Source organism: Hippocampus guttulatus, chromosome 5, assembly GCF_054856545.1.
Source record: "Hippocampus guttulatus isolate MCC_2025c chromosome 5, RoL_Hgut_1.0, whole genome shotgun sequence".
Taxonomy (NCBI): domain Eukaryota; kingdom Metazoa; phylum Chordata; class Actinopteri; order Syngnathiformes; family Syngnathidae; genus Hippocampus; species Hippocampus guttulatus.
The window spans coordinates 20,612,935-20,639,640 of NC_141265.1; the positions used below are offsets into that span (position 1 = coordinate 20,612,935).

Sequence of the window (26,706 nt, forward strand, 5' to 3'; positions counted from 1 at the left end):
AAGGAGAGCAACGGTCGCAATGCAGCTTCAGATGTTTACTGAACAGGACAAAGGGTGAAAAACACAAATGCAAAATGACAACACTCAAGGAGCTGCCGAGTGTTACAAATTGCTTGTTACATCTAGTCACATCAGGGATCTCCCAATAAAAGAATCCAAGAGTGATTCAATTAACTACTTGACCAAATGTAGCAAGCTGCCAGGTCGGGGAAAAAGTAAAATACCTCCCCTCAGGTAATACATGCATCAGTCTGCTAATTAGGAGGGGCAGGCCTCAGGGATGACCTTTTTTTTGGGGTGCCAGTCCAGCCCTCCTTCGATCACAGTGATTAGGGGCTAGTATTCGACTCCCACTTCCAGAATCTAGTCGTAGGCTGGAATCATTGAGCATTTCCAGGTCCCGAATGACTCAAAACGATTAATGAACACTGATGACTGCAGAGGGATCGTCCAGGGTTGGCTGTGTGATAAGCTCTCCGCCGCGCTACATGAGCACGCAGATCCTGGAGCGTCCCTGCTCCTCGTTAAGGCGGCTCTTGTCGGGGACAACCACGGCGCTGTTGCCGTAGCTGCTGTACCAGGCCGACTGACTGCGGCTGAGGTAGGAGGACGGATGCTGGGGTACCGCCGCCTGTTGCTGCCGCCACACCAGCAACGACGTGTCCAGGTAGCGCAAGCGGGCGAACGACTCGGACAAGGCCTTGGAGGCCAAAGGGGGCAATGGAGCCAGAGGACCGCGGCCGCCAACGGCGCCGCCAACGGGCGCAGCGGAGTCCTCTAGCTCGGGCTCAGCTGAGGACGACATGCGGATGGCATCCCGAGGAAAAGAACAGGCAGAAGCAGCAGCTTCCACAATGCTGAGCTTCGACTCAACTCCACGTGACGCTCCCACGAGTGGGAGGACCCGCCACAGCGCACGTTGCCATGGCGACGCACCTGACCCCGGTACAATTGACTACTGTTGAGCGATCCGAAATTTCCTAAAGGCCACGAATGGAGTCCAAAAAAAATGCCACGCGAGCTCCCCGTTAGCCCTCCGGCTAACGGCTCATGCTAACGCTGCTGACCATCACGGCAAGTCCAAACTTTTCAAGCACACGCTCGTTAGCTGCGGTTAGCGTTAGCGAGGCAATACTGTATGTGGTGGATTCGTTGATCCAAATGGGACAAAAGATGTCATTAGATTTCGATCAATATCACACTTCACCCTCTTCGCTTGTTAGCCGGACAGCGCGTCTCTGATTTGAGGGTCGGGTAGAAACAAGCGACGTGTTCGTCAAATGTTCTACGGATTGACACTGGGCTGGACTACATTACATTAATCTAATAAAATCATTTATTCAAAGTTTCGGAAATGAAAAATTCTAAGCCAATTTCACCAATACCGTTAATTGCTCGTTTAGGTAAGTGATTAAAAAAAAAATCGGAACTTTTTTAGCTCGTTTGTCTCCCCAAGTTGTTGACTAGTTAAACGGAAATTGCTATCTTCTGGAGCATGTGTGCGTCAGACCTCCGAATACTCTACAAACCAAATCCCATTTTCGGGAAAAAATGTGTTGATATTATTTGAAATCTGTGTAATATTTGAGCCCGAATAGTCAATTTGATGTGACGTCACCATGTGATCGTTTTCAGTGTGCTTATGACTGCCACAGCATCAAAATTAAATTTTTTGACCCTTCCCTAAAAACGTGAAACGTTATATGAAATGTAATCCTCATCAACTGTTTTATTTAGAAATGGGCAACTGGGGGCTCTTTCCCACACTTGATTGATATCTGAAAATAGAAGTGTTTAAAGTTACGCAGCGATGCAAAAATGTAATACCAGTTTAAACCACAGAATGGCAGACATCGCTCACCAGCGCCTCCAAGCCTGAGGCAGCAATCGCAGACTGTGTTAATGAATTGGGGATCAATTGCCTCTCGTTGTCGAAGCTACAGAGCAGCCATTTTACGTGCTGCCACTGTCTTGACAACTTCTGTTGTTGTTGTTGTTTTTCGCTGAAAACACTGCTATAAGTGCGTGTTTTATGCTGAGATCCCTGCAGGGGTGTCAAAGTCAGGTCCTGGAGGGCCGCTGTCCTGCATGTTTTCAAGTCTCCCTGTTGCAACACACCTGATTCAAATGATCAGATCATCAGCAAGCTCTGCGGAAGCCTAACATTGAACCTGTTCATTTGAATCAGGTGTGTTGCAACAGGGAGACTTGGAAAACATGCAGGGCAGCGGCCCTCCAGGACCTGACTTTGACACCTATGTCCCTGTATGGAGGAATGAGGGCCTCTAAAAGGTCGGACATCACTGTTTGCCTTGACCATTCAGAGGATATTATCTCAGTGTGGCGGAATTTTACGGACGGAAGTTAGATTTACATTTCGCTTTGAAGTTTGTCTCGATGAGCTTTGATTTCATTTCATTGTTAATGGCTCTGACAACATGATGGAGACCAATCTTTGAGTAGGACTCATAGACAACCCTTGTAAGAGACAATTTAAAATGATGATGATGATGATGATTAACTCATTGAATACCACCCCTTTTCACTGGAGCAACCCCCTCAATCCCTCACATTTTACTGAATTTTGGCTGATTTGCAAGGCCCACAGAATTTTCTGTTCTATGGCTATATATACATGCAACCTGTCAAAAGAAAGGTGAGACTCTCTTCTTTCAGCAGAAAAAAAGGTTTGTTTCTATCTTTCTCCGTTCGTTGGCAATCAGCATTAGAAAACTGCTATGTTTTATGGGAAAGGCCGATTTTCTGCAGAAATCCAGAGAAAATGAGCTTTTTGTAAAAGCATGCATTTCAAGTTTTACACTATTTTTTGCTTTTGTGGCAGCTCAAATACCTCAATAATGTGTTCCTCCTACAAAAGAATATTACAAATAATGTTTTTGTAGCAAAATAATTTATTTGCACACAACAAACCTATTGAACTATGAACAAAAGTGCAGCTGTGGAGAAGATGGTTTTTGGCTTCCATCCAGTTTGTCACCATCGATTCATCCCACCACGTCCAGATACACGCCCTATAAATTATAGAAACATAAAAAGTTGCAAATATATCTTGCTGCAGAGTGAGGTACAATAATTTTATTTACCTTTCTTTCCACCACCAAAGCGAGGAGTCGTCATCTTTTGGCTTCTGGTTGGACAATCTGTAATGTATAGAAGTATGTACAATTACCACACTTTTATTTTTCTATTTTTTTATTGTTGCTTTCCACTTACATTTCAACATCTCTCACACACACAGATACATGCTCGCACACTGCTATTTACACCATTCATTCCACGTTGCTCAGCATCCAATTTGAAATGAAATGGAATATGAATTTAACACGAGTGGTTTTAGCAGAGCTGAGCGGACCAAATGTGTCCTGTTTTTTTTTTTTTAAACCTATGGCGACATGCAAGTCAGCGCATATTTTCATCCACATCTACGAGACGCATCAACCGTACATAAATGATTAGTGTTACTGGCAACTTCATAGTATAGCGGGGAATGTAGCGGTGCATAAAAGTGACTGAGGAGGCATAAGAAGTGATGAAGTTTTGAATGGGAACTTGCAAGCTAGTCAGCAGTTACCTCCTCGTTCCAGCGGCTCTGGCGAGGACTCTCAGCTGCTTTCCGTTATGTCCGAAGGCACATATTCGTCCGACATATCGGGATCCAAATTGCTCTCCAATTCATCGTTTTCGCCGTCGTCTTTACGAGACGATTCCAGCGAATCGCTGACGTGTGCCCGGCGTCGGCCATGCGACGCAATGCAGCCTCTTTGCCGTCATCGCTGGAAGTCGCCGGGGAGACGATTTGTGGGCGATGTGGGGCATCGAGAGGCACAAAATGCTCTGCCAAGCGATGATCGCTGACGTGGAGCAAGTTCATCTTCATCAGATGAACTCGCAACTCGGCGTGAGCTATGCGGGCCGCGTGTAGCACTCCATGTTTGTGCAGGCCGACGTTCGTTTGACGGGTGACGCTTTCGATTAGTGACCGAAGCGTCATTTTCTCTTCCACACAAACACCATCTCCTTTGTTGTTTTGTTTCGAGGACGCTTTTATACCCAATAAAAATCATTTTTAGTTAGTTATTTCCTTTTCTCCATCGTTGCTCGTTGCTAATGTTCCAATCCACTATCCACTTACGCCTCTCCTTCACTGTACGCCCTTTCTACTACTTCTGCGGCGTGATCGTGGTTGATTTTTGCACCACTGCCACCCGATGGCCATTTTTTTGCTATTTAACATTGCCGTCAAGCCTAATCCTGTGGTGAGAAGTTGCATCGGACTCTCTTGCACCCTCCCCCATGAAAACACGTGATTGACGTATTAATACGTCATGGGGAGGGAACGGCTATGCGCTAATTGACGTATTTATACGTCAAAGGGTGTAAATGAGTTAAGATGAGAATGATAGCGAAGAAGATGAAAATGATGACAATTTTGTTGATGACGAGAGTGACTATGATGAAAATGATGATGAAGATGAAGCTGATGGCGTTGAGTTGACTCCTCACTTGTGTCCCACTTTATGGACCCTCCCCCATGGCTTCAACACACGCGCACGTGCACACGCACGCACGTATACAAAGGGACCGCGTGGACTTGTGGCCTGGGGTCCGAAGCTCCTCCGCTGCGCGCGTGTCGCTGCGACTGGACGTGTGCTCGCTGAAGATGTCACACCCGGGCCACGCCCACCAGCGGGCGCTTTTGCGTTCCCACGTCAGGTCAAATGACATGTCAAAGCGGCCTCCCAGGCTTGCTGCCCGCGGTGTGCCGGGAGGGGTGGGAGGCTTGTTACCACGGCAACCGCAGCGGGGAGCCCAGAGCGGCCGCTTCCGTCCCGGCATCGCCGTCGTAACTATCGACACGCAGCGCAATGACTCATTTATGACTTGTTGAAAAGATACACCATACACGTGTACGGGACAACATGCATGGATGCGTGCATCCTTGCTATCGTGCCTGTCTGTGGTCGTGTACATATAACACAAGCACTGGAGTCTTTTTTTATTATTACAATTTCATCCAAAAGAAGCTAGTTCAAGATGCTACCGCATCTGAAGGCATGCATTAATGCTACGTTTGGATTATGCTGTATACCAGCAAGACAAACAGTAGCTGTACGTATAATTTTTCATTTTTAATATTTATCAATATCTTTATAACATTTCATCCCCCTCTGCCATCCCTCGTTTTTCTAATATTATTTCATGAAAAATGCAGATCATGGTTTCCTACGATGTTTTGATTTATTTGGGTGTTTTCTTTTAGCCAATCCGCCGCGTGCTGGTTTTTGCAATCCACGATGATCTTTCATTTGCTGTCATCTCGGACACACCAACATCAGCGACAAAAATTTCGAATGGCCTTTAAAAGATTACAGCTTTTCGCGGGACTCAGGCTCGGTGTGTGTGAGCGTGCGCGCGTGTGTGTGTGTGTGTGTGTGTGTGCGTGCGCGCGCGCGCGTGTGTTTGTGTGTGTGCGCGCGCGCGCCTGCGTGCGCACGCCTGATTAAACCCCAACAAGGAACGCGGCGAGGCTCGCTCGCGCGCGCTCGTGCTCGCTGCTGACGGGGCCGCGCGCATCCCGCCCGTCGTCGTCCCCGTTTCGGCAGTGCGCGCGCGCGAGCATCAAGGGCAAGAGACGCGAGCATCCCGTTCTTCATCATCGTCATTCGTCATCTTCACCTTCGGCGTCGTTGTTTAGAAGGAAAGGTGCGCGTGCGTTAACTGACGTGTAGCGCGTGCTCGTGCGCGGGAATCAACAGGGCTGAGCGCGCGCACGCCCAAAAAAAGAACAACATCACAAGAGAAGGAGAGAGACCAGCGCGTCGACATCCGTGAAAAGCGAAGCGAGCCACAAGCCGGACCTGTGGCTGGCCCAACGGACGCGCCAAGGAGACTGGAAGCAGCTGGGCTAATTGAGCCAAGAGGGAATCGGCGGATGCTTTTATTCTGAAAAAACAAACAAACAAACGAACGAACAGTAAGTGCTTTTATTTGTGAACCCCTGCTTTTACTTCCTTCTGTAGTTGGTGACGTCATCGTACCCGTGAACAGCGTGCAGCTCGTGGTGACCCCCTCACCCAACTTGTGTCTGTGCGCGCGCGCGCGAGTGTGCATTGCGGCGTGCAGTGTTGTCTGTGTAAATCTTGTAGTTGCTGTGTGTAGTCTGTTGTGCGTGTGTTTGGTGGTTTTGCAGTGTGATTTATTTGTTATGTGTATTGTTTGCGTGTCATGCATGAAGTGAATTATTGTGTGGGTGCATGCTTTATAGTCAGTTTTTATTTAGAGGGTGGTATGTAAAAACCCTTGTTCCTGTGTATGCGTGTGCATTGTGTATCTTTATGGAAAAAAATGTTCTGTCAAAGTGTTGCATGTGTTTGTTACAAGCGTGTTTGCACTGTTGTTAGTGTGCAGTGAGCCGTTGTGTGTTAAACATGTCATTGTGTGTACTACATTAGTTTTTCTGTGCAAAGGCTCATGTGTGTGTGTGTGTGTTTCTTTTAAGTGTGTTGTTTTGGGTTCAATGTGTGTTGTGTGTGAAATGCTTGCTGTTACTGTGTGTGAGAGTGTATTTGCGCTTGTGTGTAAAGCCATGTTGATTGTGTGTGTTTTGTGTTGTACGTGAAATGTGTGCTGCAATGTGTTGTAGTGTTGTGTGCATGTTTGTCTTAAGTGTTGTTTGGAGTGTATCAAATGTGCTCCTGCTGTGTGTAAAGCATAATTATTTGCTGACGTGTTTTGTGTGCGCAGGCTGTTTGTCATTTTTTTTAGCCAGATTGCCAACATTTGATAAGTGACATGACGACTATGCCATCGGCATGCTACTAAGCGGCGCTCATCTGCCCCCCCTAGTGGAGGTGCGTGCGTCGCTGCTGCTGCTGGCGCTGCACTGCGGCGCGGTGGCGCTGTGCGGCTGCGAGCCGCGCGTGGTCAACGTGGGCGCCGTGTTGAGCCAGAAGCGCTACGAGCAGGTGTTCCGCGATGCGGTGGCGCACGCCAACACCGCATACGGCCGCGACCGCTTCAAGATGAACGCCATCGCCGTCACGCACAAAGCCAACGCCATCCAGATGGCGCTCTCCGTGTGCGAGGACCTCATCTCCAACCAGGTCAGACCATGCGGGAAATCAATCGTCCGGTCCGGGGCGTACATGCTCGCCGCTAACGCAACACGTGTTTCAAGCGAGATGCGCCCGCTGTCACGTGAAGTCCAAAATTGCGTGCACGTGCTGAATATGCGAATCCGAAGTGACCCGACGCTTGCGGAATTAATTGGGGGACGGCATTTGAATTTGTGTGGACTTGCCCTAAATAGGCTTTCATCGACTTTTGTTTTGGTGCCCTCTCCTCATTCCTTATCTTGCTCAGTGACACTTGGACAATGTCACAAGGGCCAAGGATTGAACCCGGAACCTTTGGGTTGGGAGACGGCCCCAATCCAAAACGTCTTCTGGTGGAAAATGCAAAATTTCACCAACAACTGCAGCTAGGGTTAACATTGAACAATTATTGTCTGTTATGCCCCCAAAGAAGAAGAAAATATTTTGCGCACCCCTCAAATCTTTGCCGTGACTATAAATAGTGTCATTTGTCTCTAACATCATTAGAAGTACACCTCTTCAGAATATTGTATCCATATTATCATTCAAACAAAGAAAAAAAAATACATGCTGAATATCTTTCTCAACATTTTTATACTCCCTGCACACACTCTTGAGAGCACCACTGCCACCTACTGTCGGGGATGTGCAGTTTCAATCCATTATTGCAAAAAAAAAAAACATAGAACATGTTCCCTGAGGATTTCAAGGTGTCGGAAAAAAAATATTTGTTTTTATTTTATCAAGTGCCCAAGAAAACTGTCAAATGGGGGCAACGAGAGTATTTGGGGAATTGGGAATTTCACTTGGCTTGGAATGCTCGAGCAGCGACATTATCGCGGCCAGCAATCGTTGGCCACTCGCAGCACGCACGCATGCGCGCACCCCGGCACAAATAGAGACGCACACGCACTTCACGAGGTCACCCGCGGCTCAAACGAGGCCATCATGCCGTCCACCGAGATGGACGTCAGATTAACGGCATCGCGCGCTCATCCGCACGCATGGATTACGCACACCGGATACACACGTGCGCACACGCACCCAGACACACGTAATAAACACAACAACGAGCACAGACACACACGCGGCAAATAACACACACCGAAGTGATAGCGCCGACGCTTTGCGACTATTTTAGGTGTACGCCATCTTGGTGAGCCACCCGCCTCAGTCCAACGACCACCTGACGCCGACGCCCGTGTCCTACACGGCGGGCTTCTACCGCATCCCCGTGGTGGGCCTGACCACGCGCATGTCCATCTACTCCGATAAGGTGAGCGCCGGGCTCCTCGCCAGTGAAGGCACGCGCTCTCTTCGCCCGCTAACCCGCCGCCCGTGCGCCCGCAGAGCATCCACCTGTCCTTCCTGCGTACGGTTCCACCCTACTCGCACCAGGCCAGCGTTTGGTTCGACTTGATGCGAGAGTTCCGCTGGAACCACATCATCCTCATCGTCAGTGACGACCACGAAGGGCGAGCCGCGCAAAAGAGACTCGAAACGCTCCTGGAGGAGAAGGAGACAAAGGTGATGCGCTCACCCCCCCCCCCCCCCCCCCCCGCACAAAAAGTCATGCGGACTGGAACTTCGCACAGGCGGATGGACACACATGCACACACAGAAAAATGCACACAATAACACGCACGTAAAAGACATTGTGGGGAGGCAAATGGACACGCCCCCGCAAATTCTCTCCCACGCACACAACAGACACATTCACACACGTACACTATGGATAGACACACCGACAGATGGGCACTCACACAAACATAAACGCGCACACCCGTGGCCACACGCACACACATTACAGACACACACTGGCACATATGTACACATGCACAGGAGTGGATATACATGCACACACACAAACTTGAATGACACGTACACACACTCCTGCACAGTATGGACAAACACACAAATAACACACACACACATGTGTCTTCTTTCTGGTGTCTTTGTGAGGACGTTACCATGGTGACAGCTGGCCTCACGTCCCACCGTTCAAACGTGAAAGCATTCAAATGTGACGCTGTTACCCCAGCAACTCTTCGCCGACTATCGGGGAAGCGCCCTCACGGTGGTACTTCCTGCGTCATCCTCATTGTCATCCTCCTGCTGCTTCTTCTTCTTCTCCTTCTTGCTCCTCCTCCTCCTCCTCCTCCTCCTCCTCATAGGTCATGTGACTGGTGAACTGGGGTCATGTGACTAGGGCCCAGTAAGTTGGCCGCCGCCGGCCGCTAGCCGCGTGCTAACAGGAAGAGCTCATTGAACGCTGTGCTCAAACTTTTCTTTTTGGTCACGTGTTAGCGCTTTAGCATCTGATCGCACTGCTCTGCTGTGTCAAAATTCACAACTGAGATCATGTAGTTGCACAAGTCTGCACACCCTCGTACAACTGGGAATGTGGCTTTGTTCAAAATTAAACGGTCCCTTTCGAATTCATATCCCTGGACTTTCAGGTGGTAGAGTGGTGGTCTCCCAACCGTAAGGTTGTGCGTTCGATCCTCAACCCTTGTGAGCATGAGGACTTCCACACTTCTTTTTCTCCAAATGTTGTGTGTAACTGTTGGACTTAATTCTTGTTGTTGACAAGCCTGGTGAAAATCATTTTAAAAATGAGAAACTTCTGACTTACTTTCAATGTCGAACCATTCCTTGTGATGAGAACGTTGCCCCTACCAACATGGCCGCCACATAGTTTAGCCAGGTTGCTAGCAGGCTTGCTTTTGAATTGTGTCGCTGCTGTACTAACTGAGCATCACTACTACCGATGGTTTTGCGTATTTTGCCAAATTTTGTTTAACCTACCGAGTTGAGGTTTGTGCTAAGCTAAGCTAACAGTTTCATTCTGTTGCAAACGAAAGTTGATGTTCGTTGTTTTTGTGTCATTGTGGCCCAGCGAGTTTCACCCTTTTTGTTCTGCGCCTGTAAAAATAACTCGGTCTAAATTTGTCTCCCATTGTCAGCTCATTTGCATATCAAACAAATGAAAGCACACACTGCGCACACAAAGTTGTCATCATTTGACAAAATCAAGCCATCAACACTAAAAACCAACTAACCGAAAGAAAGATAGAAAGTACACCAACTCATGCTAATGAAATCACACCTGCGCGTGCAGTCACGTCGACAGGTTTCATGTGTCAGGTGTGTGTGTGTGTGTGTGTGTGTGTACGCGCGCGCGCGTGTGCGCCCAAGTGTATCAGCATTTATGCATGTGTCAATGTCTGGGTGTATAGGTATGTGTTTCATTCCTGTTGTGCTGCGTGCGTGTTTTACGGCGGGCGCGTGTGTGTGACGTTCTTTCTGTTGTCACACGGCCATCAGACTAAAATCAGGAACAATGAAAACATGGAGCAACACGGCTTTGACTTCCGGAGAACGCCTAAGGTAGAAGATTGTCTCAGGTAGAACGCTTGCATGGTCCAAACGCTGCACGCCGCCCGCCCGACCGGCCAATCTCGTCCACCGGCCACAGCCCCGCCCACCCGATCCAGAGATAGCCCTTATCTTGGAGGCAGCCATCTTTCTTTTGGTTTGTCATGACTTTGGGAATGCAGGAGAGACGCGCCCGTTCCCCCCCACCCACCTACTCTCCCACCCCATGTAAGGGATGCATGCAGGGTCTGACAGACGGCACCCACCAGGCGGGACCTCCCACTTCTCTACAAACACCCCCCGCCCCCCAAGTCCCCAACCCCTCTCGAGTCTTTGGTTTTATTTGCGCTCGCTAACATGCTAACATGCACGTCCCTGATTGGTTGGTTGGAGCCTTGCATGTCCACCAGCTTTCACTTCCACTTCCCGCTCCCCATTGGATGCCCCCCAGTACCCCCCCTTCACCTTTGCACAATTGATTATTAGTATGGGGAGAGTGGGAGCATGGTTGGGGAGGGTGCGGCTAATGTGCTCACGTAGCGTGTGCTATGATGTGTTGTGACGTCTCCGTGTGGACTTCAGGCCGAGAAAGTTCTGCTGTTTGGTCCAGACACCAACCTGACAGCCCTGCTCCTGGACGCAAAAGACCTGGAGGCCCGCGTCATCATCCTCTCTGCCAGGTCAGTGAGCTGACCGGTAACTGCTAACGTGCTTTACTAGCTGCTTTTTGGTTATATGATGTTGAGTGCTTGCTAACAGGGAGCTAGTTGGTAGTTAGTTTGAAGTGTGTCACATAATTTAGTGGAACTTCCATCTCATTCAATTTGCATACAGCATAATAGCTAAATGCAGCTTCACCATGCTTACTTTGAACTACGGGCTCCACGAATTGACCCAAGTCTGTGAATCACTTGACTTGGTCGCTGAGGCCCCCCGTATCAGGACCATTGGCACAACGGCGGATGCCCATCTTCGGTTGACATCGAACTGAACAGGCAGCTAGCTGCTCGCTAACTACCAGATAGCAACTTGCCACGCTAACAAGGGTCCCGTTTGTTGTGTTTGTGTTGTGCGTCCACGTGCGGCAGCGAGGACGAAGCGGCAGGCGTTTACAAGGCGGCCCGTCATCTAAACATGACCGGTTCCGGTTACGTCTGGATCGTCGGGGAGAGAGAAATGAGCGGAAGAGCTTTGACCGAGGCACCGGACGGTATGGAGCACGTGGGAATTATCTTCCGCTTCCCGTCTCTGTTTTGCTTCCATTCAACTTGTTTTCTACCTGTACGTGTCCACGCATACATGCCGAGATAGCATCGAGCTACATTAAGATAAGATAAGAAAACCTTTATTCGTCTCGCAATGGAGAAATTCCCAATTCACAGCAGCAAAGTTATGAAAGGAAGAAGTAGAACAAAAAAATATAGGAGCTGCTGGAAAGGCAGCCACTCTCGCGGCGCCATTTTGAAGTCAAAATAACAAAAAGAACACAACACAACACATAGGACACAGACAGTCGTGCAATCTTCACCACTTTTCTGCATACACTTTGTTGTCTGAAACAGTTATAGATGAAAGAGGAGAGGATCAAAGTGTCCTTTCACCAGTGGATCAGAGACGTCATGCTGAAAATGTGCACACGTCTGCTCCAAGCTAAGTTTTGAAAGCAAACGCGAAGCTGTAGCGTCCATTGACGAAAAGAGATTAGTTCACTTCTCCTGTCCCACGTAATCTGCTTCAAACTCCAAGCCGCGACTCCCAGTTCCAAATCCGCATCGGCGCTCCGCACTAACGCTCCTTTCTTCTCATCGTCGGCTCCTCAAGACTTACATCCATCCAGACACAAACCGTTCAACAGCACCGATCTCTCCGCTGAACAAAGCGGGGCTGTGAAAAATGCTGCCCATTACAGGCGCAAGACACAAGCGCCCCGGGACTGTCCAGCAACGACAGTGAAATGGCGCCGACATTCCTCCCAGTCAAAAACAGTGCCGGTATACCCATGCTGCCGAGAAGGCGCAACCACCAAGCACAGAGTCTCCTCCTTGATGAATGTCGTGGCCAGAAAATGCTGAAAAAAGTCCACATCAGGTCCACACGACGTAACAACAAACACAAAGTGACAAAACAAACACAAAAACAAAAAAAAAAACCAAGGCTCATGAGAGCACTTGCTGATGGCTGCCTACTCGGGCGCCATCTTGACTTCAAAGATTAGCAAGTGGATGCCGAAGTGCTGCTCAGCTAACATCCAGCGACATCAGTAAATGCTTGTTAAATAGCTTCCTGATCAGCATCCAGTGTGTATGTGTGGAAAAATTACAAAGATGAATTGATTTTTACATGAGAGCAACGTTATCAGACGTACTGTATATTCTGAAGATGATTCCGGTGCAATATGACTGCAGGTCAGTGTAAGGTCACAAGACACCCGGCAAACTGGAAGCCCATGCAAGTCGGCTCGTTGACTTCTAATTTAGCACAAGCCTAGAAAAATGTTGTAAGAATGAACATTTAGGTTTGAAAAAAGTGGCCTGACCTAAAAGTTTTGGGAAGGGGAACTGTTGACTGAGTCTCATACCGCATGCACTTGATATTCGGAGAAATTCCCAAGTGGTGACTAAAACAAGGACACGTGGTTCACTAACGATGAGCCACGACCACACGCATAGTGGCAAGATGTAAAACGACAACACTGAAGAACATCGAAACCATTGCGTAATCATGAGTCCAGTGGATAGTAGCTAGGCTAACAATATAGCCACCTTGAGTCTAGTGGATAGTGGCTAGGGTAACAATATAGCCACCTTAGCAAGTGGATAGCAGCCAGGCTAGCATGTACCCTCATAAGCAAGTTGATTGCGGCTAGGGTAGCTTGTAGCTTCATTAGAAAGTGGATAGCGCCTGGGCTAGCATGTAGCTTCAGTACATGTGGATAGAGGCTTGGCTATGATGTAGCTTCATTCCTCCGTTGATCTTGAGTCACCTGATGCAAGGAAAAGTTGTTGCTAATGAGTTTAGCAGACAGTTGCTCTGAGTTACCCCTCACCGCCACTTGGATGGTAACATGGCAGCTGTGATGCGGAAAGCTAATGGGCAATTAGCTTCTTTTTGGCGCTGCGTGGTCTGCTTTGATGTTTTTTGCCGGTTGAAGGTTCAAACATGCCAATCATGTTTGAACGCGTCAATCCTGTTGCGCGTGCGTGTGCCTTTCACTGTTCTAACACCTTTTGTTTGTGTCATCTTCTTTAGCTTCTTTCTCCTCACCGCCGCCTGTCTGCCTTTTGTCGTGTTACGCCGGCGAGGGCGGGGCTTGAATACAGTGACCCTCCCCGCCGTTTGTCGCGTGGGATACGCTGCAGACCCCCGCAATAAGAGAAAATTTGCAATGCAGACAAAAATGCATCGAAAAAAATAATTTGACCCCCCCACACATGCGCCTCGACATACAAGTGACCTTATTTTTGGATTTGTCGAGTTACCAGTCGTTTCTTTTCGCTTTGAGTAATAAGCAAAGCTTTGCGATTGAAGGGCTGCGCGGTGGCTGCAAATGTTCTGGGTTTGGTCATGTGACGTACGCAACCTTAGCCCACCCTTAACTTGTGATGTCATCTTCAGTCGACAGCAAGTGGCAAAATGGCCGCCCCCTGAGCTATTTAGAGCAACGGGGTGTGTGTTCAAGTTTACGCCAAAACTGACACCAAAAAAGAGACAATGAACCCTTTTTAAAAATTTTAACACCAAAAATGTTGGGCCGAAATACAGTTTAGTTAAAGTTAAGTCTGTTAGCTCAATGCTAACACTATAGATGGTCAAATTACAAATTAGCATAGCTTATTAGATAGTTGCGTGGGGGGGTTCACTGTAATAATAATGTTTGCTGGTGGAGGGGTTGGGGGGGCGCAGACTTCTTGTGTTGCCACGGTAACTGATGGTGGGGATGTCATTGTCTGAACAAACGCTGGTAAGACAACGCCGACGCTTCTCACGCTGCCATTGATCAGCCCCGGCCACGCCCACTGTGACGTGGTCCAAGTTGGTAACGCACACGCACACCCACACGTCCATGAGTTGACGACTCACTCACACGTGACGACACGCGACAAGGATGTGCACCTGACGTGTCATGTCAGCCTGTCGTCAACTCATTGACACATGATGATCACGTGACAAGTCATCACGTGTGACAACAAGTCCTCTCGTCATCAAGCAATGACCCACTAATCATGTGAGGACTCGTGGCACACATGACAACTCGTCAGGTGTACAAGTCACGTGTTAGCGGGCCGTCATTTGACAACTTTTTGACATGATACATTTTTTTACGTGTTGTCACATGTCAACAAGGTTTCATGTGTCATCACGTGACAACTGTTTGACACAAGTCGTTGCGTGTTAGCAGGTTGTCACGTTTCAACTCCTTGTCACGTATGGAGTTGTCACGTGTCAGCAATTTGTGTCAAGTTAAAAATGATGCATGGTCATATCTCAATGAGTTGTCGCGGATTGCCATGTGAAGGGCCTTTGCATGTCAACATGTTGTCACGTGTCCACACGTCATGTGTCAAAGTGTCGTCACACAATGAGTTGTTACGTGTTATCACATCAACATGTTATCACGTGCCCGCGGGTCATCATGTGTGAATGAGTTTTTATTACGTGTTTTCACGTGGTGAATCGTCACATGGCAACGTGTCGTCACGTTCCGACATGCTGTCGCGTGCCTGCGAGTCATCACGTCAACGAGTTAGCACACGTTTTCACATCACGTCAACGAGTTAGCACACGTTTTCACACGGCGAGTCGTCACTTGGCGGCGCGTTGTCACGTCCCGACATGTTAGCGTGTGCAAGTCATCACGTGTCAACGGGTTATCGCGCGTTTTCACGTGGTGAGTGGTCACTTGGCAACGTGTCGTTACGTTCCGACATGTTAGCACGTGCCTGCAAGTCATCACGTGTCAACGAGTTATCGCGCGTTTTCACGTGGTGAACCGTCACATGCCAACGTGTCGACTCCGGTCAGCAAGTTGTCACGTGTCCGTGAGTTGTCATGCTTTGTCATGTCACGCATCATTACGTGTCATCGAGATGCGACGTATGAAGGAGGGTCAGCCGTTGGCGTGTGCTGAAAGCTTCTTGACAAGGAAGGCCTGGCTTCACATCATTTCACATTCCAAGTTTCCTTAAGAGGACCTTTTTTTTAAAAAAAAAAAAAAAAGCTCTCCTGATTATTGTCTGAGGTCACATGACCATCCAAAATGCTGACCTGAGGAGGTGGACTCACCTCCTGCCAATCACAACGTGGATGCCACACAAGATAGTGTGATCAAATGCGGATTGGAGGCGATTCCTTGATCAGAGACCTTCAGTGTACTTGACACACATGACCTTCTTCACCAGACACATGGTGAAGAACATGGCCCATCATCAAGTTAGATTAGCTCTGCCTGGTTAGCATTCCAATCATTTCATTTCCTTCTGAAATGAAAACTTCAAAACAACAACACAGTTTTTTTTCTTGGTTTGTTTGCACTATGCTAACACTGTTAGCCACTTTTCGGTGGTCTTTCCAGTGATCAAGCTAGCAAACAGTATTAGCCAGTTTTGGAGATAAAAAGTCAATGGGAAATTTGCATGGCCCCCAAAAATGCACAGCATTCTTCTTTTTTCTTTTTTTATAATCAGCATGCCTTTGTTACTTAAGCACACTGGAGAATATGTCTGATTGTGAGCGAGTTTTAACAGGTGTTTTCTTTGGGGAAATGGTAACAACAGTTTACGGCGGGCAATGCTAATGGCGTGTGTGACGCTAACAGTGTGAGCCGGTTTCAACATCTGTTATTTCATTAAGCAATGCGAACAGCGCTAATGGAGTTTGCAGTCGCCTGTGTGACTGGTGAAAACAGTTTTGGAGCTTTTTAATTAACAAGCGGCTGTGAACTCCCAGCATGCGTTTTGGTGCCTGGAGTGTCTGAAACTGTAATTAAGGACATGAGTGTAATTAGCATGTGTGGGCGTGCGGGCATGCGTGTGTAACTTATGAGGACACAGTTAGCGCTCTGCCTGCGTGTGTGTGCGTGTGTGTGTGTGTGTGTGTGCACGTGTGTGTGTGTAACCCTTGTGTGTGTGTGTGTGTGTGTGTGTGTGTGTGTGTGTGTGTGTGCCGGTTAGGCTTGCTGGGTCTGCAGCTAATAAACGGTAAGAACGAGTCGGCTCACATCATGGACGCCGTGGGAGTCGTGGCGCAGTCCCTGCAGGAGCTTCTGGACAAAGAGAACATCACGGAACCTCCGCGCGGGTGCGTGGGCAACACCAACATCTGGAGGACCGGACCCCTCTTCAAAAGGTGCGCCACTACTACACGGGTCCACACCACGGTTGTTGTACCCAAAATAAACGAAATAACAACAACAAAAAAATCCAATTGAAAAAATTAGTGTGAACAAAATAAAATAAGAATGAGATGTAGCTAATTGTAGAAACCGACGTGTCTCCAAGTTTTATCAGTATCATGGTGAGTCATTGTCAATTTTGACAGTTTGCCACTTTTTTTTTGCCAGTTTTTTTTTAAATGGCGACATCTTGCCAAATTGCCAAATGTGTGACGAATGTTCGTCAGATGTCTCATGTCGCCACTTCCATTGCTGTATTCAAACATAATACAGTCAACCCCTGTGGATTTGCCCCACCACCACCACCACCACCACCACCACCACCACCAACCAACCCCACCCACCCACATTTTGTTCACACTTGGTGCCGGTCATTACGGTGACGTTGGACTTGGTCGTCAGGGTGCTGATGTCATCAAAGTATGCTGAGGGCCTGACCGGTCGCATCGAGTTCAATGACGACGGCGACCGGCGCTTCGCCACTTACAATATCCTCAACTACCAGCAGAAGTCCGGAAGAATTGTACAGATCGGAATATTCAACGGATCGCAGGTGGGGGACAATCCACGCACGCATACATGATTACACGCCATAAGACGTGATCACATGTATGTTCATGCACGTGTGTGTCAGGTGGTGATCAACCCGCAGAGGAAGATCATCTGGCCTGGCGGGGAAACCGAAAAGCCAGTCGGCTACCAGATGTCAACCAAACTCAAAGTCTGCTAAACAACTAACGTGCCAAAATGCTCAGTTATTAATATGCTAATGTTCGAAGATGGCGATGTAACATGCTCACGGGCTAACGTTTCAATGTGCTAACATGCTCATGTACTCATGTGCTTATTTGCTCATTTGCAAATGTAATGGGAGGCTAATGTGCTAATGTATTCATGTGCCAACATGCTAGTATCCAAACGCATTGTTTCAATGTGCAAATTTGTTCAACCGTGTGCTAATATGCAAACATGCTAATATGTGAACGGACCAATGCTCTTAACGTACTCATGTGCTAATGTCTTAATATGCCATTTTTATAATGCGGCAATGTGCTAATGGGTGAATACACGAATGTTGTAATGTGCTAATATATGCTCATTTGCGCGTGCGTGCAGATCGTGACCATTCACCAGGAGCCGTTTGTGTATGTGAAGCCCACAAAAGCGGACGGAACGTGTAAGGAGGAATACACAGTCAACGGAGTCCTCATCAAGAAGGTTATCTGCACTGGACCCAACGGAACCATCCCAGGTTTCTCTCTCTCACACACTCACACACAAACCCATGCGCGCGCACACAAAAGAGGTCCCCGTGTACAACGTGTTCACAGAGCGCATTTTGTGCGTGTTTCAGGTCAGCCGACGGTTCCTCAGTGTTGTTACGGCTTCTGCATCGACCTCCTCATCAAGTTGGCCATGAGCATGAACTTCACTTATGAGGTTCACTTGGTGGCCGACGGGAAGTTTGGAACACAAGAGAGGGTAAGAATCGGCTCCACCATGCACATGCATTGCAACACTTTTTTTTTTTTTAAATGTATTTGGGCACCTATACGCTTTTACATAAACATCCATATTTCAGGTACACATCCCACATCATCCATCAACTAACAGCGTCTCCTATGTACATGTATCATTGATATACATGCATTATACATCTTTATGAGCATAATGCATGCCAACATGTATTATACATGTTGATACAAGATACATGATTTTCTTGCGCGCATGTTTGTGTGAGTGTGTGTATGTGTGTGCGCACGTGTGTGCGTGTGCTGCTGATTGAATGTATCAGAGGTCTTTGTTGCCATAACAACACCGTCTCACAGGCGTATCTTTGTTGCCAAGGCACCACATTGCCTTGTTGCCTAGTGACGCATTGTTGTGTAATTGTTGTTGTTGCCACGGCAACACTATGTCACATCGTTTCCTTGGTGCCGTGATAACACTTTGTCACACCATTGGCTTTGTCGCCATGATGACAGCTTGCCACGCGGCCGCCTTGCCATTCAGGGCGTCCACTCGTAAGGAGGCTGTTTTCCATATTCGGCAGAACAGCCATCCAATCAGGGCAAAGCTTTTTTAATTTATTTTTTGCATGTTGAAAATTAATGAATATGAATGAGCCGCTAGAATAGCTTGAAAAAGGGCATTTGCAAGCAGCAAAGGAGGCGGGGCATGTGTCCCCTCCAAGAACGGCCCGGGCCGCGCCTTGACTTTGCATCTGTGGCTCGGCGCGGTTACGAAGCGTGCGTTGCCGTCCCACGCGGGTGCAGGTGAACAACAGCAACAAGAAGGAGTGGAACGGCATGATGGGCGAGCTCCTGGGGGGTCTGGCCGACATGATCGTGGCCCCCCTCACCATCAACAATGAGCGCGCGCAGTACATCGAGTTCTCCAAGCCCTTCAAGTACCAGGGACTCACCATCCTCGTCAAGAAGGTAGGAAGCCTTCTCGCCAGCGGCCGCCAGCGCCGTAGTGAGACCGAGAAGATGATTAGGGACGATTTGCTGCGCATTGCGTGAGTGCAGGAAATCCCTCGCAGCACACTGGACTCGTTTATGCAACCTTTCCAGAGCACCTTGTGGCTCCTTGTCGGCCTGTCGGTCCACGTGGTGGCAGTGATGCTCTACCTATTAGACCGTTTCAGGTAGGAACACCCCCAACATCGTGGCGCGCTCCGTGTCAAATGTCAGTTTGAGTCTCTGCTGCGTGCCGCTATATGAAATGTTGGCCAGTAACGCGTGCATGTTCGCGCGTGTGCGTGCAGCCCATTCGGAAGGTTCAAAGTGAACAGTGAAGAAGAAGAAGAAGACGCCCTCACCTTGTCCTCGGCTATGTGGTTCTCCTGGGGAGTCCTCCTCAATTCCGGGATCGGAGAAGGTAAGCCCGGCGCGTTGTCCCCGAGCGTGTCGGAAGCGTGTCTGAAGCTTGTGCCCCGCCCCCTCCACCGTAGGAGCCCCGAGGAGTTTTTCGGCGAGGATTCTGGGAATGGTGTGGGCGGGCTTCGCCATGATCATCGTGGCATCGTACACGGCCAACCTGGCCGCCTTCCTGGTGCTGGACCGGCCTGAGGAGCGCATCACTGGCATCAACGACCCCAGGGTCAGCGCTCGCACGGCCACCGCCACGTCACCATGTCCGCGGTTTCTTCACACCCGCGCGCGCAGATGAACACCCAGGCGTCGTCATCGTCCTCTCCTTTCCCGATGCCGTCCGCTCGTTGCCGCCCTCATGACGTCGTCACGCCACTGAGCCTTCATCATCATCATCATCACCATCACGTCCTCCTCCGCGTCATCGTCCATCCCATGTTCATCATCATGCCCCCGCATCACGGTCACGCCAGGGTAATGTTTCAATTTTTCAACTGCGGCCGTTTCACGTCTGAAGGCTTTTGCGTCGTGGTAATGTGGCCTTTGCACGCACACCGCATCTGGTTTGAGTGTTTTGTCCACCTTGTAATTTGTGTGCGAGCGTTCTTCCATGTGAACAAGTTCCACGGCTATTTTCGGCGTGTTTGCATGTTTTTTGTCTGTTCGGCTTGTTTTTCCACGCGTCTGCCATCGGCGTGCTGAATGTCTCCCGCGTCCGTCCGTCAGCTGAGAAACCCGTCGGACAAGTTCATCTATGCGACGGTGAAGCAGAGTTCAGTGGACATTTACTTCCGACGTCAAGTGGAGTTGAGCACCATGTACCGGCACATGGAGAAGCACAACTACGAGAGCGCCGCTGAGGCCATCCAGGCTGTCAGAGACAAGTGAGAACTCGCCGTCTCCTCCTCCACCACGTCACAGCGGATGTTACGTTGCTCAGAAATAATAAAATGTGCTCCCAAGTTTGAATAACTGCTCCAAGTGAAAAATGTTAATGTAAAATTGAAAATTGAAATGGTTGTTTCAGTAAATATAAATAACATGATTCCATGTTGATGAGAGCATTAAAATGGGAAAAATAGGAGAAAAAGAAATCAAAGGAAATTTAGAATAGATAAAAATCTGTGATTAATTACAGCTAATTCTGGGTTAACTATGAAATTATAAATTTGATCACGATTAAATATTTTAATCGTTTGACAGCACTAATATATGTGTATATATATGTATTTTTTTAAAAATTTTGAATAAGAAGTGTTATCTCACTTGTGCCCCCGCTAGCAAGCTGCACGCCTTCATCTGGGACAGCGCCGTGCTGGAGTTCGAGGCCTCGCAGAAATGCGACCTAGTGACCACCGGGGAACTTTTCTTCCGCTCGGGCTTCGGCATCGGGATGAGGAAGGACAGCCCCTGGAAGCAGAACGTGTCACTCGCCATCCTCAGGTGAGACAGCGACCTCCGCCGCCGCCGTTCCCGCAAACTAACCAACCGGGTCCGCGGCTCAGTTCCCACGAGAACGGCTTCATGGAGGATCTGGACAAGACGTGGGTTCGCTACCAGGAGTGCGACTCCAGGAGCAACGCGCCCGCCACTCTCACCTTCGAGAACATGGCAGGTGAGCGGCGGCGTGGCACATTTGCCGCGCGGTGCCTCGTGCCTCTTTTTGCACTTCTCTCGTTGGTTCTTCTCGCCGGCGTTCAGGCGTGTTCATGCTGGTGGCGGGAGGCATCGTGGCGGGCGTCTTCCTCATCTTCATCGAGATCGCCTACAAGCGCCACAAGGACGCCCGCAGGAAGCAGATGCAGTTGGCGTTCGCCGCCGTCAATGTCTGGAGGAAGAACCTGCAGGTGACCGCCGCCGCCGCCACCTGACAACCGGCGACCGTGACTGCGATGATGACACGCTAACGTGTGTGCCTGTTCTTCCTCCCTGTGTAGCCGTACCCGACTGACATCACCGGACAGATCAACTTATCGGACCCCTCTGTCAGCACCGTGGTCTGAACGCTGCGGCCACGCCCACCGCGGCACACAAAACCCCGACACACACGTACACAAAACACGCAAGCACATACCAGTAAGTCATTTTATTTTGCTAGCGTAAGTGTTCTAGTGTTTCCTGGTTATTTAGGGCGGAGCCAGTGGACGCCATAAGTTAAAATCCTTATTAATAATAATAATAATATTAATGAGAAGTTTGCAGGTCACACTGGGTACACTGTCGTGCGGTGTTGCTGTGACATCAGCAAGATGTTTGTGAATAATTTCTAATGATTCTGAGCAATATGGCAAAAGATCAACACCAGTTGCTGGCAACTTTACGTTGCTGGTCGCCCGCCCGCCTCCGAGGCTCCGCCCCCTAACACGCCAACGGCATGCCGGGATTGATCATGTCATCCGACTCGTATTATGATGTCACTCTGTCTACCTCCACCGGCCAGCCAACACAAAGCAACAGAGTTCACGTGTCATCAAATGTTTCGCACGGGTGAAAAACGCTTGTCGCTTTTTACCGGCTTCACAGCGCTTTGTTTTTAGCAGTGAGGAAATTAGCCACATGTAGCATTTTCACATAGCTAGCATGTTTCGCTCAGAATACTGATGGAGATTTGGGGCCTCGTGTACTAAAGATGCGATATTTTGAATGAGGAGACAAAGGTTGCTTGACAGAGCGACGTGCACGTAAGAGCTACGCAGATGAAGGCTGGCCGCCGTTTGTAATTGGATGAATGGATTGAAAGTTTTGCGTCAATTCACAGAACCATCGCTCGTTGTTGACCGCGGAGGACAGCATGCCAAAAAGATTTGCTTTTCGGGCCTCCGCTTTATTGTCCGGCGTCTTCAGCTCACATTTGGTCTCGTTTTTTCATTTGTGACTCATGACTCTTGATAATGTGATTGTCGGTTTATGCAGAGGGAGGAATTCCCATCGGCAGGTCCTGTTTAGGCTCATCAAGATGTGTGGGGGAGAAGAGGAGTAAGATGTTGATTTAGTCAGTCGTTTTTTTTTTTTTTTTTTTGGTGCGTTTTCTGTATTTGGCCGCATGCCTTGTCTCAGCCGAAAATCCTGCATGTCTTTCTCCATGAGGCCCCTGGACACCTCGTCCAAACTTGTTAGCTGAGCTATTGCTAAGCTAAGTGAGCTTTTATAAACCCACTTGATGTGACATTGCACTTTTTTTTTTTTTTACAAAGCCCTGGTACACACGTAACGATACTAAGAGCTGTTTGTATCCCGACAAAGGAAGACAAACTGCAGCTAATTTTGTGTTCATAGTCTTAAGTGAGTTCAAGTTGAACTAGCTTGCTCTTTTTTTCTTTTTTCTTTTTTGCGTCCCAAATAGTTTTCTTTGTCCAAGCCACAACGAGAGGAGATGGCGCGGTGCTGATGACGCTCATCAGCTCCTCCGACCAGATCTTGATTGGACTTTGCCCTTTTTCGTCTTTGACATACATGAAATGAAGATTGCCTTTATGTTGCAGAAAAGTATCCTATAATTCATGAATCAACAAAAATACTCATTCTAAGGAAAATAACAATTGGGGGCAAATGAACGCAACATCTTTCTGGCGACCAACAAGGTCAACAAAAGTTAAGCACGGGGCAAAACAGCCACAAAACGAAGCAATGATGGGAATCCATCTTTTTTTCAGAACATAATTGCAATGACAAACAAGTGACCGTAAAGAAAACAAAAACGCGCCAGATTTCCTCGCTGTGGTGATGATCTCAGCACACCACATGCAGTGTGAAACTGCCTTTACAGCAGCTCCTAAACTTTTTGTTCTTCTACTTTCTTCCTTTCATAACTTTGCTGCTGCAAATGGGCAATTTCTCCATTTTGAGACGATTAAAGGGTTTCTTCTTATTATTATTCTTAAGCTGTTTCACGCTGATTTTTCATCTTCACGTGTGGCCTCTGTCACAAATCCTTGCGTGCGTACCAGACCTTTCTTGAGAATCAAATATGGACGGACGCTAATCGAGTTTTTCAACTTGAGCCAGTGACGTGAAATTTTTGTTTGCGTTTCTTGGTCTGCCATGTATAGCATTTTCACTTAGCAACACGTTAGCATGTTTAGCTGGTCGTACGAAACGCTCGCTAGTGCTCCGTGAGCAAATATTAGCCCACGCGGCCTGGGTGGCTCATGTTGTCAAATTGTTATTCAGACAATGCACTTTTGTTGACCAATGTGTGAATGAAATACTGATTTTTTTTTCTGATGCAATTTGTGCTAATGAAGCACATGGCTAATTTATAGTGATGTCATCAAAGGTTTTCAAGGCAAAATGATGTCTCAATACACTTCTTTCATTGATGTTTATGTCGACTTCACGCGGGCGTCAAGACTTTTGGCTTTTTTTTTCCCCCCACCAAAGTTAATGTCTCATTTCCTCCTTATGCTAGCTCAGCAGTTTATTTGGACTTTTCTTGTGAAAATAATTGAAAGTCGAGCTCTTTTATCCTTTATAGGGATTCTCCGATGCCATGCTAATGTCTGTCCTTGAACTTGTGGAAATCCTTCCATACTAGCCTCGAATAAGAGGTTTACGGACACTCCAGTTAAAGTTAAATACAAGGCAGAATACAATAAAGGTTGCACATTTAAGCAAACAAACAGTTGGTCAACAAAAAATGGGCAGAACTCTATCGCCGTATAAACCTTCAAATGATGAATATTTTAACACATCAGCGCAGCAACGTACTGTTAGCCTAATGGCATAATTGTCCAAGACACATTTTTGGAAAATAATTGAATACAGGACAAATTCACTTCCATCAATTTAATCTTTGATCTCCAGGACTGACAATCTATACACACAAACTCTTTCCCCCAAAAAAACAGCTTTTTTTTTTTTTTTTTACATTTGCATTTTTGATATTGTGATGACTTGTTTTTGCGATCATGTTATTACGCTAATGATATACGGAAAAGATAATTTGCATAACAATACTCGCAGGCACATTTTTTTTCCTACTCTGCGAAACTGTATCTTCACATTTACATTCTTCCTTGTGTCTTCAATCCAATGCTCACGTGTCATCTGCATGAGTATTCCACACTGCCCCCGGTGGCCAAGGTCAGTGTAAGCGAATCAATATTGAGAACAGCAGAACATTTGGGGCGTGACTATGCGTTTTTTTGACAGAGACGACACCTGTCCTTATAGGGCCGAACGATTCCGCACAAAGGGATATATCGTGTTTTTTGAACGATGCGATAAAGGCAATTTCAATACGATTTTTTTCACACAGTACCAATGGCTTTTTTGTAAATAAACCTTTCCGAATTAAAGGTAACTCCAATTAAACTGTAGAATTTTTTTTCAATTTTATTTTAAAACCGACTCATCTTTACCAATTCCAAAATATAAAAAGACAGCGTTGATATCAGACCAAATGAGTTCTCTTTTGACACTCTGACTTATTGTCAGAATAAGATGCTTTTTTTTCATGCATTGAAACACCGATGTAAACAAAGCCTTTTGATAAAGATAAGATAAGAAAAGATAAGAAAACCTTTATTAGTCTCGCAATGGAGAAATTCCCGATTCACAGCAGCAAAGTTATAAAGTGCTTCATATATCTGAACAATATTCAACATTCTCTTTTGTGGAACAAAAATGGAAAGACAAGTATTCAACTTGCCAATTTTCACATGAAGATGAACCTGCTACTCTGATTGTTCTGTCTCATGAACAACTGCATGGAAACAATTTTGCCAAAGGCTAATCATGTTGCATGCTTGACGTAAGTCCCCGGCACAGACCGGTGATTCAAAATAGCATTCACACTTGAATTAAAAAAATAAAAGGCTACGTAACTTGAATTTTCGCCCAATTGCAAAAATATCTGCAGCTGGAAAAAGTGCCAAACAGGAAAAAAAAATCATTCTCGCCCCAGAGAAGACTGTTAACAGCCCTGTCAAATTCAAATCCTTTGAAAAAAAGTGGCTAAAAATGAGAGTTTTGAAGCAGTGGAAAATGGAACCGTTCTCCCCGCTCTCAAACAATATGGCCACGTCCCTGCCAAAACAACCTCCTACTCAACTGTCAATCAAATATCACTAGAACAACCTGGAAATCAAAATGAATGCTACTTTGCCTCGAGGCGTATTTGAGTTGCCAAAATATATCTGCCCTTAAGCCCACGGTGACTGGAATATATCCCTCTTTTTCACTCGGTGACAACAAGGCACTCTAAAGTGTAGTACTTTACTCACACTTGATCTAAAAAAAAGTGGTATCGATACATCCCTAGTCCTTAGACTAGAACCAACTTTGGACCTGCTCTACCAGGTCCATCAGTTATGAGGGCTCTCTTGTCGCCTTTTCAAATTGAAAACACAAAAGCATTTATGGGAAATTTGACCGATTTGCAAGATGCATTCATGTGATGATGCATTGGCTCCATATGTTAGCGTGTTTTCCACCTAGTGAAAAAATGTCTTTCCCATCTTGCTAACCTGTGCTTGCTAAGATTTTTCTAAGCGCATTTATTTTGTCAATACTAATTAATGTAGCAACACATTAGCCTTTAGCTCAGTGGCGTCACCGCGATTGACGTGAAGCGAAAATAGCAACCTGCAGCAAATGTTAGCACTAACACTCTAATGCTATGTGCCGTCTTTGCGTGATGTCATATACTGTGAAAGAGGCACAGCTAAACTTTGGTGAGTTTTTTTTCTACTTCCTGTCTTGAAAAGTGTGCAAAAGTAACTGTAAATCAATTATGTTCATGTGAAAAATCAAAGTTTCTGACTGTAAACAATCATGTTCATGTCAAAATAAAAGTTTGTGACTGTAAAAAAAATCATGTTAGTGTCCAAATGACCGTTTCTGATGTCAACTGCAGAGCTTATGTCTGAGTACAAGTATTTGACTGCAGGCAAATTAAGTTTACATTTGTTTGGTTAATCAGTCAACAAAGGGGACTTTTATTTTG

The 26,706-nt window shown here is 47.2% G+C and overlaps 2 protein-coding genes and 1 long non-coding RNA gene across 4 annotated transcripts; 1 reads left to right on the forward strand and 2 right to left on the reverse strand.

Annotated features, from left to right (window-relative positions):
- Window positions 1–20: 20 nt before the first annotated feature.
- brd3os (BRD3 opposite strand) lies at window positions 21–1,259 on the reverse strand. Its single transcript, XM_086111218.1, has one exon. The coding sequence runs from the start codon at window positions 803–805 to the stop codon at window positions 485–487; it is 321 nt and encodes a 106-aa protein (XP_085967344.1). The 5' UTR covers window positions 806–1,259; the 3' UTR covers window positions 21–484.
- A 1,682-nt stretch (window positions 1,260–2,941) lies between these two features.
- Window positions 2,942–3,721, reverse strand: LOC147205452 (uncharacterized). Its single transcript, XR_015100981.1, has 3 exons — window positions 3,593–3,721; window positions 3,105–3,161; window positions 2,942–3,032 (listed from the first exon to the last, which is right to left on the reverse strand). It is a non-coding gene; the product is annotated as an uncharacterized LOC147205452 (long non-coding RNA).
- A 1,862-nt stretch (window positions 3,722–5,583) lies between these two features.
- On the forward strand, window positions 5,584–26,577 carry grin1b (glutamate receptor, ionotropic, N-methyl D-aspartate 1b). Of its 2 annotated transcripts, XM_086110709.1 has the most exons (21): window positions 5,584–5,995; window positions 6,868–7,124; window positions 8,257–8,391; window positions 8,466–8,642; window positions 10,443–10,505; window positions 11,076–11,173; window positions 11,582–11,703; window positions 16,664–16,838; window positions 17,287–17,437; window positions 17,519–17,605; window positions 18,001–18,136; window positions 18,239–18,366; window positions 19,161–19,325; window positions 19,416–19,534; window positions 19,655–19,767; window positions 19,841–19,989; window positions 20,487–20,644; window positions 21,042–21,203; window positions 21,266–21,375; window positions 21,462–21,607; window positions 21,698–26,577. In XM_086110709.1, coding segments are annotated over exons 1-21 (2,718 nt in total). In that variant the 5' UTR covers window positions 5,584–5,994; the 3' UTR covers window positions 21,764–26,577. The 2 variants fall into 2 exon arrangements, with proteins under 2 accessions (XP_085966835.1, XP_085966836.1); XM_086110710.1 differs by lacking the exon at window positions 10,443–10,505.
- Window positions 26,578–26,706: the final 129 nt, after the last annotated feature.